The following is a 20280-nucleotide window of genomic DNA, read 5'->3' as shown; positions in this document are numbered from 1 at the left end:
AGAGTCCGGGGAGGCCAGAGCTTGTAAAGCAGAGTCCCCAAGAACAGAAAGAGACAGAAAGAACTCTGGAGATGTACAAGGGTCCCCCTGGCTTATTCAGCAGAGTACTGACCAATTCCCATGTGTGAGGAAACTTTCAGAGGCCAGGGAAAGGATCAAGACAAAAGGATTACAGGGAACAATTTCAGGAGCTCACACCAGGCTGGGAGTCGTCCACCAAACTAAACAAACAAACAACAAATTAAACACCCTCAAAAAACCCCACAAAACTCAAAATCCAAAAGTCATTGAGAAGAGTCAATGAGAAGAGCAGTCTGTTAAAACTGGCCTTAGAATTAAATGCTGCTCTGTCCTAATAAAGCTTAAAAGCAAGACCCAAAAGGAACACACTGTTTTGAGGTAACTTAATCACACATTAGAAGAAAACTCAAGAATATCAGTAGAGAGCATGGAAGTATCCACTGCCCAACAAGGCAGAATTTACAAACCTGACCTGGTAATGATGACAGCATTAGTAGACTAGGACAAAGAAAGGATTATATCCATAATCCACGTATTCAAAGTGAAAGAAAGACTGAGTATGACAGACATAAGAAATGCAAAAGACAAAGCTGTGCGGGTAAATAAGAATTAGATGTTGGCCCCAAAAGGCATGTACATATTGTTAACGGTAGAAAGGAAAGTAATTAAAAGGGTGGTGGACTTAGGAATGAAGATATCACTTGAAAGAAAAAAATAAAACAAACAAAAAATAGCATTATACCACAGCCTACCTTGTTGTAGATTATGGATCAGGTTTGAAAGTTTTCAAAGGTCCGTGTAGAAGGTTCAGAGACAGGAAGTAACTCAGTTTTAGCTGGTAAGGGTTCCACCACACCCTTACTGTAAATAAAGTTTCCCCTATTTCTACAGGCAAGCAACAGGAATCTAGTGTCTTCACATGGCTACCATCCCTCAAGGTGTGTCGTTCCCACACACACACTCGACAGGAGTATCATTTCCACACATACACACACACACACACACACACATTCAACAGGTGTGTCATTTCCACACACATTCAACAGGCGTATCATTTCCACACACACACTCAACAAGGGTGTCATTCCCACACACACTCAACACGTGTGGCATTTCCACACACACATTCAACAGAGTTGCCATTTCCACACACACTCCACAGGTGTGGCATTCACACACACTCAACAGGCATGTCATTTCCATACACACTCAACAGTTGTGCCATTTCCACACACACACTCCACAGGTGTGGCATTCCCACACACACTCAACAGGCATATCAATTCCACACACACTCAACAGTTGTGCCATTTCCACACACACGCTCAACAGGTGTGGCATTCCCACACACACTCAACAGGGGTGCCATTTCCACACACATACATACTCAACTGCAGGCACTGGGCTCACGTGGGGATCATCACAGAGTGGCCTTCATCCGTCTCTTCAGAACTAGCCCATCAGTATGACCAAGGACTGCCGAGTCAAACACCCTAACCACCTCGTAGTGGATCACAGAGGGACCCTTTACGTTGTTGACTCGTTTCAGTAAAACAAGACCACAGGGCAAGCCATGATTTTATAAAGAAAGTTAAAGGCATAAAGTAAAACCAGAGTTATAAAGACTCAAAATTTAGTTCCCCAGACACACCAATCCTACCTTTAAGGTTTTGTAGGCACTGCTCATAGTGGTGACCCGGTGATTGGAATGATTACCGCCCAACTTACAGAGATGACAGACTGGCCTCCGACATAATTCACAGTACATGTTGATTCTCTCCGTTTCATGTTCTGGGCACATTAAGATCTATTGAGTGCAGAATCAAGGTGTAATTAAGGGTCCTCGGAGCTTGCAGGATACTCAAAGTCCCAAAATACAAAGACACGCTTTACAAAATCACTAAATAAAGTCATTTAAATGAATAAAAGTGTAAAAAAAAAAAAGGGTAAAAGCATTTGGTGTATTAGAATTACTATGTTTCAATTTGAGGGTTCAAACAGTCCATTAAATATCTGATGTTATTGCCCTGAAACTTGGTGGTAAGATGGTGAAAATGTCATTCCTATCGGACTTACTCGCTGAATCAACCAGAAAGGCCCACTGGCCACACTGACTAGGCAAATCTGAATGACGTCACCAATGTTTTTGTAAGGTACCATAACAAACAACTGAAGGGAACCCATGGCCTCACCATCCTAAGAAATGTGCTACTAAGGGGGGGGAGGGCGGCCGGCTCAGTCGGTAAAGCATGCGCCTCGATCTGGGGCTTGTAAGCTTGAGCCACACGGGGGTACAGAGACTATTTACAAATAAAATCTAAAAAAAAAAAAAAAAAAGCAGTCTGCTACTAAGGAGCCTTGGAACGCCTTCTGATACAAGCTTCCAGATGTTTGCTTTTACGTATTAATCATGCACACATTGACCAAATTTAGAACTGTCTGTTTCTTTCGTGTTTTTTTTTTTCAGAACTGTGTTTTCCTGATTTAAGTTTCTATCCTCTTATTTACTCTGTAAACTATCACCATAGGTATGTTTGAAATTGTACATAAACTAACTGGTTTCATTTGCAAGAAAGAGGAGATTCCTTTAGACTAGTGTGTCAATGAAATCAGAAAGTTGTCTATGGCTCCAACAGTTTTGATTTTCAGCAACCACAACTGGTTTGATAATATCAAGACACAAAGGAAACGTCCAATACGAAAAGTCCTAATACCAATGTGCAGGACCGGGAGAAAAACAACTGGAAAAAAAATGGAAATTTTCCAGCGTGTCCAAGCTTCTACAATCTCGAAACCACTACATTTGTTTATTCATTATTATTTTAACTCCAGTATAGTTAACACATGGTGTTACGTTCTTTTCAAAGCCATTACACTTTAAATAAAATTATAAAATTTGGCTTTCTGCAAGGAAGGATAAGACCTCAAAGTTATAGGCAAATATTCCATAAGGGACAACTTTGTAGAATTTTACTATATGGCGTAACACTATTTAAGGAAAACGATATTTTCCTCAATATAACCTACTCCTACCTCTTCAGTTCTCTCTTACCAATCTTTTATTGTATTTGTAAGTAGAATAAATCTGCAATTTACACTCAAAAAATTGTACTCAAGATTTCGTGGGTTTTAAATCCTAAAAACCCAAGTCTAATATAATTCGTTTAATAATCATAGGTTCCTTCATAATGGAATAGTATTAATCAATTTAATTAATCTTCTAAAAGAGGCATTAAAGCGCCAAATCGAAGTCGTAAATTTTTATGGGTCTGTGACCTGGTGCATTTAAAATGAGATAAGGAACATAACGGGATTAAAAACTCTTTGATAAATGTACTGCCACACTGACATAGCTTGAAAAAAGAGTCAAAGCGTGGAAGCACAGGCTGCTTTTGGTTTAATCTATCAGTCCTGCCCACCTTAGTGTGATATCACAGGGGCGCCCGGCTGGCTCAGTCAGTGGAGCATGTGACTCGTGATCTCACGGTTAGTGAGTTCGAGCCCCACGATGGGCATAGAGCTTACTTTAAAAAAAAAATACACATACACACACATACACACACATATATTTGGTGTAAAAAATACTCAGCTCACAGTTTCAAGACAACTTTTGGGATTTTTCCTTTTTTGTTTAAGTAGCCTCCACACCCAACGTGGAGCCCAACGCGGGGCTCGAAGTCACGACCCTGAGATCAAGACCTGAGCTGAGATCAAGGGTCGGACGCTTAACCAACTGAGTTATCTGGGCATCCCCAATTTTTCTACTATAAGTTAAAGTAAGAGCAAAGTTTTATGCTCAAGAATGTAAACAGATTTTCATACTCACACAAGTTACTAAGTCGGAAGGAATGAGATCTTTAATCAAAAGAATCTACTAGGTTTTTTCTTTTTAAATCTATCTAAATCAGAAAGCAGCATAAATGAGGATATCCAAACATTCTGCTTCTCAGTCACAAAGCAGGGCAAATAACAATGCATAAGGGTCTTCTGAGCATTATTAGAGAAATTACCCAGAACATTTAAGAAATGTGAATTCCACTTCAGATATTATATAAACATTATACCTACCACAAGCTTTAGAACATTAGGCTGTTGGGGCTCCTGGGTGGCTCAGTTGGTTAAGCATCTGCCTTCTGCTCAGGTCATGATCCCAGGGTCCTGGGATTGAGCCCCATATCGGGTTTCCTGCTGGTGGAGAGCCTGCTTTTCCCTCTGCCTCTCCCCCACCCCCACCCCACTCATGCTCGCACTCTCTCTCTCTCACTCGCTCTCTCGCTGTTGCTCTATCTCAAATAAATAAATAAATCTTAAAAAAAAAAAAAAAGAACATTAGGCTGTACTTACTGTTATTTATCCCTACGACAAGTTTAGCGAACTAAAGATGTCAGAAAAATGTTTCCCAATCAAATCTTTTCGACAGCTATGGGTTTATCCCATTAAAGCACAAAAGCTTTGAACTTCACCACCTCTTCAATCTTAGAGAGTACCTCGGAGACAGCTCAGCCTTTCCTCTGTTTGCAGAGGTAGCCTGACGACCCTTTGTGTATCGTGCTGCATTACAGGGTGTTGTAACACAGAGAACCAGAATATTGCCTCCAGATACCAGGCCATAATTTCGTGTACAGGCTTGTTTTTTTTTTTAAGTTCTCATTTTATTTTTTTAACATACAGGTTTCTATGTTCATGAACACCAACCATCCGTGAACACCAACCAACCGTCTATCTACCTACTTATTTATAGGAAGATCTACGTTCAACGGGGGGCCTGGACACATAACCCCGAGATCCAGTCGCACGCTCTACCGGCCGGGCCAGCCGGGCGCCCCTCTTCTATAGGCTTTCCAAGTTCTTTCCATTCTTGCTGTCAAGTTCTGGACGCGTAATAACTCCTTTTGCAATATGAACATTCTAACTCAATCGGAACTTCTCTTACCTTGGGCCTAAAGTTAGTAGTTGGACCCACGTACTCGTGCTGAGCTTTCACCGTACCCCAGGGGTGGTAAATTTTGAAGCACTCGTTGCAGTAGCTCGCGCTACAGTCCATGCAGCTCTTCGTGGACTCCTGGGGTGGTGGTTTACAGAGGTCACACATGATGGCTGTGGCCGCCCTGGCTGCCTGCCGGTACCTCTCGACAATAGTTTCCAAAGTGAAATTGCGAAACAGACCACTGATTCCTCGTTCTCCAAGATCCACATCGTGCTCACAGCCGGGGCAAGGAAAAGTGGTTGTCCTAGGGGTCAGGGAGCCGCGCTTCCAGCCTGTGTAATTGGAAGTCCTTGTTTAGTTACGGCAGTGGGAACGCGAACAGAATGAAGAAGAAAGGCGTGATGTTTTGGAAAGAGACAGATCTACAGATATAGCGCCCCCTCCGCCCGCCCCCCGAAATAACACTCAACGTGGCTCCACTTGAATCAGTCTGAATTCTGGAAAGGCTTAATGCTTATTTTTCCTTGGTATGCAAAAGACAAGCCCAACTTATTAAACAGGTATTAAAGAGGAAAGGAAAATCTATAGTAAAGCCCATACAAAAGCCATATCAAACCAAACAGATAGATATATGGACAAACACAGAATACAATACTACACAGGGGCAGGATTTTTTTGAATTATGTCATTAACATGTATAGTTATTTCTATATATCATATCCATAGTAATTTGGTTTCCATTTAAATGAACACAGCCTTGGCTGACGGATAGGAAATGAGTTCATATGTAAATGACAGGAGTCCCTACCCGGTACCCCATGGACAGGCTCCAGAAAGATCCAAATAGTTCTGTACACTATTTGAAACTGTATGCAAAATTTTCCATCAATATACCTATGCCTATTTTCTGGTTCCACAATCCATAGCTTTGATCAGATTCTCAAAGGGATCTGTGACCACCAAACGGTTAAAAACTACTGCAAAAGAGGGTTTCCCACAGTAGTATTGTTTAATCTGGGTAGGCAAATCATTAGTTAATTGAGTGCCAGCTATCAAAGAGTGAAAAGCTCATCCATAGACCTAGAAGCTAGTGACTTTAAGAGGGACCAACCATTTAGTAGCTTCTTATGACCTGAAAAAAAGAATCATTAAAATTACTTCATTCAGTAAGCTACAAGTTTACCCAAAAAGTATTACACATAATTTTCCAATACATAATTAATACAGTGAATGACCATAAATAGCACATTTGGTTCACTGATTTGCACAGATCAAGAAACCAAGACGTGACCGTCCTTACCCACAGGTTCCTGAGACTCTGGGGCTGTCCCTTCAGCCTGAATGCATGCATATCACAGTCCCTGCTCTCATTCGGAAATCTACGCTGAGAGGACAGTCTTGGTTTCCCACAAAGTAACTACCTAACTGTAAACATCAACTTCCTAACCTAAAGCCTTCCTTCCTTCTGCCACGGATCCAGTACCAACCACGAATGGCTAAACTTAGGAGACCACATTTAGAACGGGTCTTTCAACAGCTGTGCTCATATTGCCTTGGCACAGTACCATCACCACTGAAAAGACTGTCTTCAGTCAGGGCTGGTGTGATATCACTGAAGGGAAAATTTAGCAATCGGCCCCCAGTATTATTCATTTGAAATGACTCTACAGCATGCTGAGTGGCACTGGGTCCCCCGAAATTACTTATGCAGGAAACATGCAGAGTATTTTTAAGAGCTTCGTTTACCTTTACATTTCTAAACTTATTAAAAAAAAAAAAAAAAAGCATGACAAAAAAACCGCCCCGTAAAAATTAGAGAACTCTACGTAAAATATAGTCTTATAATAATTCTCAAAACATGCAACACAAGTCCAAGATAGTTCACAACACGGCAGGCATATATAACGAAATAAGCAGCAAAGCCACTTTTGAGACACATGCCAATGAAAATTCCATTCAGTGAGAGGACAAGCCAAAGAATTCTGGAAGTGACACAGTGCAGTGGTCAAGTTCAAACGGATGGACAGTCACATTTAACTGCATGCTTCCCCACGTGACCCAGGTGATAGAAATCAAAATGGAGAAACCCCACAATGTTTTAAAAAAAATGGGTTATTACCGGTTTTATTCATTGAAGGTGGCGATCAGTTTAAGGAACAGGATCAAACCAAATTAAATCACGACAACAAAGTCATGCTTTAACGTACATACTGGTGACACCCAGATTGTGGCCTTCATGTTCAGAAATTTCAAAGATGTTTTGTCCCTTTTCTGTAAACCTCTTTTATTTTTATAACAGAAATAAGGTGTAAAGCATCACATTAGCCTGCTCAGATAAAATATTAAATCAATATATCTCAGCTGCTTTCCTAAACAGATCATTAAAAAAAAAAAAAAAAGTCCCCCATTTTTCTGTGAATGCCAAAGCATTTATATTTTACTTCATCTGTCTTGGACTCCCACCATTATTTTCAAAAACAAACGCTAGAATATACGTTCAGGGCAACAAGGAAACACAACAGATCTAAGGATATTCTGGGAAGTAAGCCTAGTGAAAAAAAATCCAGACAGTGGAACTAAGAATGAAATGTAACAGAGTCAACTTTTTACTCTCTAAGCTATGCTGTCTGCTACAGCCACCATTAGCCAAATGTCACTTTCTAAATTTAATTTAAAGATTCAGTTCTTTGGTTGCACGAGCCCACATTTCAAATTCTCAAGAGCCACATGTGACCAGTGACTTGCACACTCCACAGTGCAGGGTCAAACAAACATTCCCATGAGCGTAGAATGTTCCATTGGATAATACTCTGGATAGCATGACATAATGAAAAAGAAAAGTAATGATGACTTTGAAAGGGAAGGAAGCAATGCAGGCCAAGCAATGCAATTGTATACGTCAAACTGCATTTACGGGGCCAGTAATATATGTGGATTATTTGAATACTGTCACCTTGCAGAATCGATTCTTTTCCCCATATCCCTTGACCCCAAAGCCAGATTAAACAAATATAAATCACGACACAATTTTAAAGTGAAGACTCCGGAAAAAAATCTTCACATAGGTTCATAGCAAACCTCCCCCCAAAATGAGCTTTCAGGCATTGTGTTTTGTTGTTTAAATATCAAAGAGAAAATCAGGTCTTTCAAAACCAAGTCAATTCAGAATGATTCAAAACCTCCACTCTTCTCCCATATTCTACAAGCTCTTTCCCCTGTTACCTCCCAGCCAGGGAGTGGCTATCTCCCTCGATGCTGGACATTCAGGTTGGGCTTCTAGGTGCTTCCCAATGGGCTGATGCTTCTTTTAGCACATTCTGACCATTCGATGCCTATGAGTGACAATTACCTTTTGAGTATTAATGAGCATTTTCAACCTGCGAAGCCTTTTTCTCAACTACTGCCTGAATAAAAAAATAGGAAACAAGCAATGAACTTTTTCTAAGCAAACTGCTCTTACCTTTCCACCTATTTACTAAATCTCAACACTGAAAATTCTCAGGGACTCCCTAAAGTCTGTAAGAGAAAGGGTGACATACGGCTTTTGGAACTGTAAGATCTATAAATTGAGGCAAGCAGAGAAGAAGGTAAGGAAGACAGAAAAGGGATAACATTTCAGGTGTTTATTTTGTCCAATAAAATAGAAGGTATCACCAGCATTCTACAAAAAAGTAGCCAATTTTACTTTAAAGGTCAACTGGAGTAAAAAAAAAAAAAAAATTCCTTTTAATAAGGTAGAGTTGGCCCATCATTCTCCGAGAGTCAAATACTTTGGAAAGCCTAAAAATGCTTTTGAAGTACATCATTTACCCACAAAGGGGTAAGACCTCAATGTTAAAGCTCAAACACTTTCGACCATTAACAGAGGAAAGACACCATATGCACAAAACAAGCGAAGATTACACTATTAAATACAAAAAAATTGCCAATGCCTTCAAGTAAATTTTTAAATGCAGAAGAAAATACTGGCTCGTTTAACCTCCCCAAGGGGGCAAGATGGCCGTTAATATAAGCTTTGCTCCACTGAGTAAATGGAAAGGATTTTTAAGGTTATTAAAAAAAAAAAGGTTCACGACATGGGTGTGCCATTTTCTTCAAAAACATCTTGCCATGCAGGTGGACAAGAGGGAAGCATTTGTGATCGGAGCTCCCTTTAAGAACACCAGACCTCGCTTGGAAATTTAGTCCTGTTGACCTTTAAGTCATTCAGCCCAATTTGTCCCCTTTCGAGGAAATTTTGAACACTTGACCACTGATGTCTAAAAACTTGACGCTATACAAGGTTCTTAAATTGAACTCTAACACTACACTGTGTGCGGCCACACAAGCAATGAAGCATTTTCTACCTCTCCACCCCAAAGATCTCCGTTGTGACGCTGTGAACAATGAACAGAAAGCTGGATTTAGAATTTCATTTCAAAGAGAAGATTCACAACTTGTTAACAAAAGACAAAGCAGCAACTGTGTCCTGTACACAACACAATTCTTGAGTTACCAGGAAGAGAACGTGTTTCTCCCCGGCACGCGTGGCGTTTGTGAAACCACGGCTGGGTGGCATTCAGGGAGCTCACCTTGGAGTTCAGAATGACCCGTGGCTGGGGCAGCCCCTAGGAGGCCCCAACTCTAGCTTGCAGATTTGTAGGTTACCACGATTGTATTTCTGCTAACTGGTGAAAATACACAGCAAAGGCAAGCAGCTTTCGTTTGATTTTTTTACGGATGTGTATCAGCCCTGTAAACAGACGTTGCTAAAAGGGACTGTTGTCCTCCCGACAAAAAGAAACACAAAACGGGGGGAAAGCGTGCACACGTGTGCCCCAAAATGTACGGTAATATGGCTCTTTTTACATAATTGAATGCGTTACAGTGTCGTTGTAGACAAACCCTACTCTCCTTTCAAGGCACCCTTTATTGTACAAATCTGTCAAATCTCCAAGGCGATGATATGCAAAGGGGCCGTGCGAGCCAACGGCGGCGGTGGCCACATCTGCCATTTAAAATGTTCCAGGAGCCAGATGAGTGAAAAAGAAACAAGTGAAATTAATTTTAATAATACCTGTTATTTATTTAACCCAATATATCCAAAATAGCCTCACCTCAAAACGTAACAGAGATAAAAGCTACTAAAGGTAGTTCACGCTTCGTTCATTCTAAGTGTTTGACATTCGGAGGGTATTTTATGCTTCCAGCACATCTCAGCTCAGACTAGCGCATGTCGAGTGCTCAACAGCCCCGCGTGGCTAGTGGCTACCGTTCTGGGCAGTCCTGGTCTAATTAATTCCTTTATTAAGCCAGTGGCAAAACTAATTTTTAGAATTCTACCCCTCCCACACCAATTGCTCAGAATAGGACTTCCTTCCCAAGTGTGTCTAAATGAGGAAAAATAGAAAAAGAAATCTGCCAGGAAAAAAGGGGCCGGGGGGAGGCGGGGGGGACGTTGCTTCCCTATGAATTTCTCTTTGAATCTCTCCAAAGAAAAATTAGAGGCAAATGCCCCATAAATGGAGGGTGGCATTCTATTTGTAACACAATCACCTCTACTAATTTAAAACAGCTATCGTGAGAAGGAGGGCAATCCTAAAACCCACGTGCATTTGGTGAAAGCCCCCAGGAATGATTACTACGCTTGGAGCCTCCCCACCCTCTGAGTGCTTTATTTGTATTTATTAATTTGCTCTGTCTGCTCTTCTTAATGAATGATCGTGTTCTAACTATAAAGCTGTGTACAATGCCAGGCTGTATGCTGCTTAAAAAGGAGGGACCGGGGGGGTGGGGCGCCTGGGTGGCACAGCGGTTAAGCGTCTGCCTTCGGCTCAGGGCGTGATCCCGGCGTTATGGGATCGAGCCCCACGTCAGGCTCCTCCACTATGAGCCTGCTTCTTCCTCTCCCACTCCCCCTGCTTGTGTTCCCTCTCTCGCTGGCTGTCTCTATCTCTGTCAAATAAATAAATAAAATAAAATCTTTAAAAAAAAAAAAAAAAGGAGGGACCGATCTATCTTGCTCATTCCTCTTCAGCATTTAGCCATGTCTGGCAACCAGCAGGGAAATGAAATATTTGCTGAACGAATGAACGCCAATGAACGCAAGGTAGAGAACTTCAGTACTGGAGAAGATACGGTGGTTGACATGCAACGACCTACCACCCAGAAATCCCCTCTAGAATGTCTGCAAGCAGCGGTCACTTATCCACTGCTTGAAACAAAGGCTTCAAATACCGATGGCCCAAAGGCTGGACGGGTCATAGTCCAAGATGTGTTATGGCTGTCCTAGCCTATGTGGAGCCGGCATGGGGTTTTTAAATAATTGGAATTAAGTGCCAATGTTTAAAAGCCAGATGACACATCAAAACCGCTATCAGGTTTTGGGGGGGGGGCAGTAAATCTGACATCTGGCACCCCCAAACCCATATGGTAATGCACTGGTGCCATGTGGCTACTGCCTGGGTAGACAAGGCGTCCATTCTCGTCGCCAGTCCCGAACCCTGCGCTGCTGTCTCATAACAGGGGAGGCCTGGAGTCCGCTGGCGGCTGACGCCTGGGCTGCTGGTCTTCCTATGGCAGCTGAGTTGATGGAAAAATGGACTATTTACTGTCTGTATATCAAAGTCGTCAAATGAAAGAGGTTCCTGTATTTCTTATGCCTGCGGCCTGCTTCCCTAATGTATTTGCTCCCTGCAGCTTCTAAATCTGACCCCGCATTTGAACACTTCTACGGACAGGGGGCTGACAATCTCATCTTTGGAAAGCCTGTGGTGGTTGTTTTCTTTCGTGCTGAGCCTGAAATGTGCATTCCTAGTTCACTCACTGATCTGGAACCTGCTGTTGGAGATACCCAGTTTACTTTCTCTTTCACAAGACAGCCATCATATCGTGCAGTCTCTCCCTCTCCAAGTTAAATACGCTTTTATTTCCTGCAACTGCCCTTCAAGGTTTTCTAACTCCCCGCCCTCTCAGGACATGATCCAACTTGATAGGGTTCTTCCTAAAGGAGAGGGAGGAACTTCTCAGTAATTCTATTTCTGATCTAGAAGGTGTAAAGTATGGTGGAATGGATCCCTTGTTCTGGGGGAGGAAAAAATGCCACTATTATTGAATAAAAGCCATCATGGCGTGCTTTGTAGAAATCCTGTAGCAGACGTTTGTCATTCAACAACCACTCCACAAATATTTATTAAACATCCATCAAGTACTATCTAGGTGAGCCCCTAAAAACAGTTAACCATATTTCACCTAGTTAATTATATATTCATCTGTATTTCTCTCCAAACTCCACATGAATCACATATAAATACTAACCAAATGGTAAGATTAGAAGCCCACATAAGCTACAGGATTTCATATAATATATACATAAGCTCAGTCTAATTATAGAAATGTTAGTACGTAACTACAATTCCTTTGAATGGTCTGTGCTAAATATTAATATACAAAAAGTGAATTTCCTCGGTCAACCAATCAGGGGGTCTGTCCCTAACTAGCCAATGAGGATCTACCAACAGAATATCTGTTTTCTCTGGTAGGTAATTTTAAGCTACTGAAACCTGTCTCCACCCCTCCCTCCAGGTACCAGCTAGTTCCTGGCAGGCAGGGAAACATACAAGTGATGACTTCACAATAAGCATGACCCTCTCTGACCTCGTACCCCCTGCATTCCCAGTCACTTAATGCTCCTTTATTTAGTATATCCTTATAATTTGTTATATGTGCAAAACAGCTTCCAAGTAATTCGTGATTACCACTTAAAGAAAAATACATGTTTTTAAAAGAGCATACTATGGCTCTTAGATTCAATCCACTCTTATCCACTGTCTGATGGAGCATAAAGATGAGATTCCGTATCACAGTGTGGACCAAAAAAAAACAAACAGCATTTGCTAAATGCAAATAAGGAGAAGGAGACTCTCTTCTACTAAGTTTTTTTATATATAAGATTAAAAAATTATTCCTATGGTACAGGAGGAGAAATAAGCAGAGTGGCCTAAAGGATCAAACTGAAAACCTCCAAGCCCAAACCGGGCAGAAGGGAAGCCCTGAAGTCTGGTGCTCATGGCCACTCATGTCCTCTCCTCCAAATGAAGCGAGTGCCTAACGTGACGCTGAGAGAGTTCTACCCATACCTCCGCCTCCCCTTGGTCCTCACTGCTGATTTTGGCCCTGAAATTCCCAATGGCCCTGTTCCCTGGGATTTCAACTTAATTCTGATCTTACTCCTGCAGTGGCTGTCCAGAAGAAAGAAAGTAATACCACCCCAACGGGAAACAATTTAAGCTCTGGCTGTATAATAAAGGTACGGTATATACGCCCATGGCATCTGGACCTACTTCTATCATTACTACAGAATTCCACCCCTAGTTAGTTGATATTTAAAATCCTGATTTCCAAAAAAATGGATTTAAAATGGCTGAAGAAGATAAAATCCTCAGGTAGACCCAAATGCCAGCAAATAATTCATCTAAAAAGCCTTTTAGGAAGAGTCATTCTGGAGTCTCATCTCTTAATTTGGCATATTTATTTACATATTACCGTAGACAGAGGATTCCCCAGTAAGTGCTTCCATGGTCCATTATTTCATCCCTCATATAAAGGACCCCACAGGGTCAGAACACCCTAAAATACAGGGGTCTAACACCAAGCTGGTGTTCAATATCCAACTTTAAGAGCATACCAGGTTACAGCAGGAGTTCGTTTTGACATTTGAAAAGAGGGAAGGGCTCCTTTACAAGTAGTTTTAATTTATTCACCCAGAAAGACGAACCGGCAAAAATGGCAAAAAAAAAATTTCCCTTCCACAGACAGCGCTGAAATTCTCAGACCCCAAGCTTCTACCACGTACCTGGTCTGCTAAGTCTGTCAATTTTGTCCATGCTAGGGGACGGGAGCCGAAGTCGAGGACTGCTCTGATTGGAGTTGTCCGATCCCACGTCATTGAACGAGTCATCATGTGTCAGTAAGAGTTCTTTTACACACTTATGACAGATACTGTGTTGACAAGGGAGAATCAGCGGGTGGGTAAACAGCTCCTTGCATGCTGGGCAAATGAGCTCTCTTTCGATATTCTTAATGGTAACCTTGAGGAAAAGAAATCAGAATCAAAAGCTCTTAGTGGGTGAATAAAACCATGACTTCAATAAAAGCTAAGACAACAGCACCCTAAGAATGAGACCGTGTTCCTCCTAAGCACACTAACTCTGGGGCAGGCAAGAGCTGGTAAAAACTGGGTTAGCCAGTATGTTCATGGAAGCCTCCTTGAAATCTATTTACAAGCTGAATCATCAGCAATTTTCTACATTAAATGTGACCAATTTTCATAAGCTACAACTGTAATGTAGCTAAAATGCTTGAGGTTCTCCTGCTGCCTAGCAAAGTGGTTATCTTAAAAGCACTTGATGAATATTGAAAGGGTGGAGAGGACTAGAAAGCACCATTGTAAGTGCTCTCAGTACTATAGGCTTGCATTATTTTTCCATGAGAAACATTCAGTCTCTAATCACAACCAAAAAGGCTTGATGACCTCATACTCGTTTTCCCATCCTTTCCATATGTAGTTCCCCCCCCAAACTGCAGGTGCTATGAATCTATTATTCAGCCTTCTTGCAGCTTTACGGTCCAATTTTAAAGTACTCCTAGCCGTGTACAATCATTTCAATTACTGGAGCTCCACAGAAAATTGGAATTGAATTAATTCACTTATTTTAATTAAATAAAAATGTATGCTCTTCTATTCCCCCTACAGTGACACTAAGTGCTTTAATAACCCCTGATAATAGCACTACATGCAACTGGCTTTATCACTGTCCATGGTCTTTGATGTGTTTCTTGCTGCATCATTCAATAAATATTTCATAGAAGCCCACATCGTCTCAGGATTTTATTAAATTTGGAAGATCGCCACACCTCACAATTCACGGCAAAGAAAACAGAATATTCACATCCTATCCCATCTCACAAAGGATTTGACACCTAATTCAAAGGAAAATACTGTTCTGAATGTCCAAAATAGATTCAAAGAATAATATTGTTCTGAATGGCCAAGATAGATAGATTCCCATTTGATGGAAGGTGTACTTTGCAGCGGAAGATCTCAAATCATTTCCACCTTCCTTGTTCCTAAAGCAGGACATAAGCTTTTTAACCACGGCAGATAGAAAGTAATTCTCACCCAAAAGAAAAACGAGTTTTCATTCCAGAACCACTCAGGGAAACCACCTGATTAAAAGAAAGGTGATGTGGAGGCTCCCACAATCAAGCTGTCTGAAAATCAATGGGGTTCGACGGGGGAACTACCAAGTCGGAAAGAACTGCAGATCAGACCCTTTCAAACAAAAACACTTGTACCCCGACAGCTGCCAGGGCCAGCCCGCCTCCCGCGCGCGAGCTGGCAAAGCCGGGGAGGAGCCTCGGCTCGCGGCTACTGCCGGCCGGGCTGGGCCGCGCCCGCGGGGGTCCGAGCCGGGTCGGAGCGCCGGCCCCACGACGCCCCGGGACAAAGGGGCGGCCGGCACCCGCGAGGCACGCGCGCCCCGAGCCGCGATGGGCACCCGACTCCCCGAGGCGAATGAATTCTACAGCCCGGACCCCAGGAAAGAGCCCCGCCCGGACTCCCCGAGGTGTTCAGGTGGGCGATCGCCGCACCCGATCGCCGCCCTCTCGCGGGCCCAGGGGACCCGGGGTCCAACCCTCTGAAGGGCAGAAAGGGGGCGCCCCGGATTGCGGAACCCGGGGCGCGGAAGGCGAAGAGGAAGCGGGGCCACCACACGTCCGCCCTCGCTCCTCAGGAGGAGACGCTCCCTCAGGCTCAGGGCGGAGGGGAGAGAGCGCCGGGGGCCCCGGGGAGCCGCCATGGAAGCGTGCGGCGGCGGCCCCTGTGGCCCACTCACCAGCGAGTCGGAACCATCCCCTTCCATGGTAGCCTTCTGCCAGGTGTCATCAACGGCAGCGTCCAAACAGGCAGACGGGCGGCCCGGGCAGGGTCTGGTGGGCGGGTCCCTGCGGCGGCCGTGGAGCCTGGGTTCGGAGCCGGAGGGCGAGCTGGTCAGCCGGACCCGGCCAGCGGACCGACGCGGCGAGGAGCGGGGCGGGCGAAAGCACAGGCGCGGAGAGCCGAGCTGCGCTCCCTGCGACGGCCCCGGAATCCCGCCCCGCGGCCGGCTGCGGCGGCGGCTCCTGCAGACTGCGGCTGGGCGGGCGGCCGCGCGGAGACCCGAGCGCCGACGCCGTGGAGGGGCGGGGCCGGGGCGGGGCGGCGCCGTCGCCGGGGCAACAGCGCCCACCGCACAAAGGGGGCGGGGCGGCGGCCGGCAGGCGGAGGCCGGGCGGGGAAGCGGCGCGCGCTGGGGTCCCGGCTCTCGCCGCCGCGGCCGCCGCGGCCACCGCCCCCTGGGCCCCGCCCCCTCTGCCGCTCGCCCCCTCGCGGGCGGCCACCGCCGTCGCCACCAGCCGCGGTAGGAAGCCTTGGAGGGGCGGAAGAGAGGGGGCAGGGGAGGTGGAGGGCGGCGCCGGGGCGGGGCCGGGGTGGAGCGGTCGGCGGGGCTGCGGCTGACTGCAGCCCTGGCTGCCGGTCCGGCGCGGCCCCTCTGCCCTTCATTTTGCCTTCCCTGCGCTGTGGCGAAGCGCGGTGCGAGGCATCACCTTCAAGGCCCACCTCCTGGCTCTAGACGGCCGCCGGGGGCGAGGGCGGGCCCGGGCCGCCTTCCCGGAGCCGTCGCACCCACCGCAGCAGAGCCGCGCGCCGGGGACGCGACCGCAGCGAGAGCCCGCCCGCCCTACCCCTTCCCGGGCCGGGGGTTCCCCTGGTGGGTCCCTGTCTCCGCCCGGCTCTTCCTCCTTCTCTTCCAGCCCAGTTCGTCGGGTGAACTTCACATCCCCGACTGGTCGCCAACCACACGTATTCCGCTTCTGCTTTGACACCCCAGGGCGCGGCGCTGTCACGCACTACACGTTCTCGCCGAGTGGCGCGGGGTTGGAGTCCAGAGCTGGCGACGCGGGAGCGCCCCTCCCCACCCCGGACAGCCGCCCTGAGGTGCCCCTTTGGGGACGGGGGGCGCGGGGCAAATGGGCGCCGCGGGTCCTGGGCTGCTCCGGCTGCACCCGCGCACCCACGCGGCGCTTGGCCGGCTCAGGGACCAGCTGCGCCAGATTCACCTGCCACGGCTCTCAAGTGCCTTTCTCGTGTCTCGTTTCACTGCGAACCGAGAACAAATTAACCGTATGATGGAACCACGCCACTGCCTTCCCGGCCGGCTGACTCCATCCTTCCGTAGAGACAGAGAAAACGGGAGCCCCAAACAGCTGGGTGAAGGGACCTCAGCTGCAGCAGGGAATCCCGTTTAGGTTGTGACATGACGCCCACTGTCATTTTTCTATTTGGGAGACGTCTGTGGCTGTGAAAAGTTCCACCGTCTTCCCACATTACGGTCAGCATTGGTAATGTCTTCTCCAACCCGGCAGTTAAATCATGGTGTAGCAGTGAGGACTTAAGAAGGGCAAGGGACCGTACCATTCGTCTTTAATGGAATGCCCTCGGTTTACAGCTGAGGTGTAGAGAGGATGAGTGAGGGTCTTGCCGAGCAATGACCTTACTATTCTGATCCGGATTAATGCCCGCTCTGCGGCCCCACGTGCTGGAGTTGAGGCTGCTTTCTTCTCACAGGTTCTGAAACACCCTAATCTGGAGGGAAACGAGGAAAATAACAAATACCTGCATAATTTGGTTACCTGTATCATGTACACACCATGTTCCCATATAGTTTTTAAAAGACTCAGCCATTAAAAAGCATTATATATCAGTGTTTGTTTTTAATACTGGTCTGTGGGTTAAATTATTCCCCTCTGGCTGTAATCTCACATCAGCCCACCTGAATAGTGCTTTGGTCCAAAACTAACTAGTTAACTGAGTAAAAGAGATTAGAAAGCTTCATTAACATGAGCTAAAGATTAAACTTGTACAGACAATATTGGGCAGAAAATAAATTTGAAAGCCCTCCTCCCATTATGCAAATCAGACTTCAGTGAGATAGCATTTTCCACCTGATTCTCTAGGTTCAAAAATTATCTTAACACACTTGGCCAGAATGTGGGGGGAACCAGGCACAGTCAAGCTTTTTTGTGACACTGTAGCTTGGTACAGCTTATTGGAAGGGAATTTTTGCAAATCCTATCAATTTTAAATGCGTATATACCACCTTTGACTAAGCAATTCCACTTCTAAGAATTTTCCTACTGAAAGACTTGCATGTGTGCACAAAAAGGTGTACAGGGGCGCCTGGGTGGCACAGCGGTTAAGAGTCTGCCTTCGGCTCAGGACGTGATCCCGGTGTTCTGGGATCGAGCCCCACATCAGGCTCCTCCGCTAGGAGCCTGCTTCTTCCTCTCCCACTCCCCCTGCTTGTGTTCCCTCTCTGGCTGGCTGTCTCTCTCTGTCAAATGAATAAATAAAATCTTTAAAAAAAAAAGGTGTACAAAGATCTTGTTGGGGCCTTATTTATAGAAACTATCATCCATGATGTACAACCAGCAGTTACAATGAACGTACTAAAAAATAAATAAATAAAGTGAATGTATTGATGAGTGGAATTTCTAAAACATCGTGTTAAAAAGATAAAAAGCCGTACGGATTCTCTATGTTGCCGCTTTGGCCAAAAAAAAAAAAAGAAAAAAAAAGAGACCAGCATATAAGCTTATATAGGCAAATAAGTAAGTAAAATAAGTCTCTGACATAAAGCACAAAAAATAGCAACAGAACTGGAGAGAAGGGGAGGGAATCAGGTGCGAAAGACTTTTCACTCACATTGTATTGCAGTGTTTGCACTTTATGATAGGTGCACGTTTTACTTCTGGAAACTTTTTAATGCAATTTACATAATTAATCCATAAACGTTTTAATCCATATTCTTTTAAACTATTAACCCATAAAGTTTTAAAAGCAAAAGGGGGGAGGGCTGTATTGGTAGGAAGAGAGTAGATATGTAAACCACCATTCTAAACCATTCTGCCCACTTCTAGTCATTTCTATCGCTTCCTTTGGTTGCCAGGCTTTGAGTCACCTCGTCAGTTTCTCTCAACATGCATACATACCAGCTTCCCCGTTATCAAAGATACGAAGATCCTTCCCAGTTCCTCAAGGTAAAATCCTATGGGTTTGGGTTTTGTTTAGGTTTTTTTGTGGGGGGGGTGGGGGTTGTTGTTGTTTTTTGAATCCTCTTCTCTGCTTCCCCTGTACCTCCCGTCAGCCTTCAAATCCTCTTGTTTCTTCTCAGATCCTATCCTTTCTCATCCTCACAGCTAATTCCCCTGCCCACCCTAAGCCTCCTCCGCTCCCCGTGCCTAGATTACAATAACAGCCTAACAATTAGGTATTTACAGATGACTTTCCATATGGGTATCGCTGTCCCTATAGCTCCATTTGTGACAGGAGCTGAGTAAGCTACGGTCCTAGACTACAAGGAGCTTAGTGTGGGACCATAGCAGGGAGGGCTATATGTGTATGTGAATGAACGTATTTGAATGTTGGCATGTTGGGGGACAAGGGTGACAGGAGGGTTGGTGAACTTGCAATAATACAAAATGAGTCTAGTATAGTGCAGAGGGCCTGGAATGCCACGCTTCCTTCCTGAAGACTGATGACGTGAGCCATCTGTATGGTTTGGTTTTTTTCAATTATTCTCCCCATTGGCATTGCACATTCTATCCCTTGGTACCTACCCCTTCCTAGTTTGGAGTATTGTAGCACCTCCTCTTCCAAGACTTTCTTTTAAAATACAGGTCAGGGTTCAACACGGGGAAGCCTTACTCCGCACCTATCACCGCCCCCAGCTACTGCACGGACCTTCAACACTCTCGCCTACATTATCTCATGGCTGTTGCTTAATTGCTCTTCCGTCACAGAGGCATGAGCTGTCTTGCATCTGTCTATTTCATCAAGTCCAAAAGGTCAGGGAAGGATGTTGTCAATTTCCCCCTACTTCAACCACCAACAATTGCCACGCCCCCAACACACACACACACACACACACACACACACACACACACACACCCATTCAGGTTTGGTAAAGGGGCGGCTCATTAAGTGTTCACTAACTGACATTTAAAAGGTAAACCTGTTACCCTTTAGGCTATCCACTACTCGCTAAACCGACCTGGTCTCTTTCCATACTGACTCCTAATACCCAACAAGAGGTTAAGTTCCAGGTAGAGTCAGCTGCTCACAACCATGGTGCATATTTTGGTCTGTGCTGGGCGACACCCCTGGCTCTTGATCTGTTTGGTCTGAGATCTGGGTACCATTCTGTTAGTATGTCCTCAACAAGAAGTCCTATCAAGGCGATTTGGCCACA

At 45.0% G+C, this 20280-nt stretch overlaps 1 protein-coding gene across 3 annotated transcripts in view; it reads right to left on the bottom strand.

Annotated features, from left to right (window-relative positions):
• The window catches only part of TRIM36 (tripartite motif containing 36), a 45426-nt gene that overhangs the window by 19220 nt on the left and 5926 nt on the right, over positions 1-20280 (bottom strand). Inside the window, exons 1-4 of one of the 3 annotated variants that reach the window (XM_045794904.2) lie at positions 15826-16100; positions 13782-14016; positions 4955-5280; positions 1682-1828 (exon numbers count right to left, since the gene is read on the bottom strand). In XM_045794904.2, coding sequence (XP_045650860.2) covers positions 1682-1828; positions 4955-5280; positions 13782-14016; positions 15826-15852 — 735 coding nt within the window. In that variant the 5' untranslated portion in view covers positions 15853-16100. Of the gene's footprint in view, positions 1-1681; positions 1829-4954; positions 5281-6248; positions 6658-13781; positions 14017-15825; positions 16101-20280 lie in introns of those variants that run through there. The other 2 variants (XM_087862373.1, XM_045794906.2) reach the window with 2 other exon arrangements.

Source organism: Ursus americanus, chromosome 5, assembly GCF_024610735.1.
Source record: "Ursus americanus isolate L20-20 chromosome 5, mUrsAme1.1.p, whole genome shotgun sequence".
Classification (NCBI taxonomy): domain Eukaryota; kingdom Metazoa; phylum Chordata; class Mammalia; order Carnivora; family Ursidae; genus Ursus; species Ursus americanus.
The sequence above is the reverse complement of the archived record's forward strand: the minus strand, read 5'-3'. Positions and strand labels throughout refer to the sequence as shown.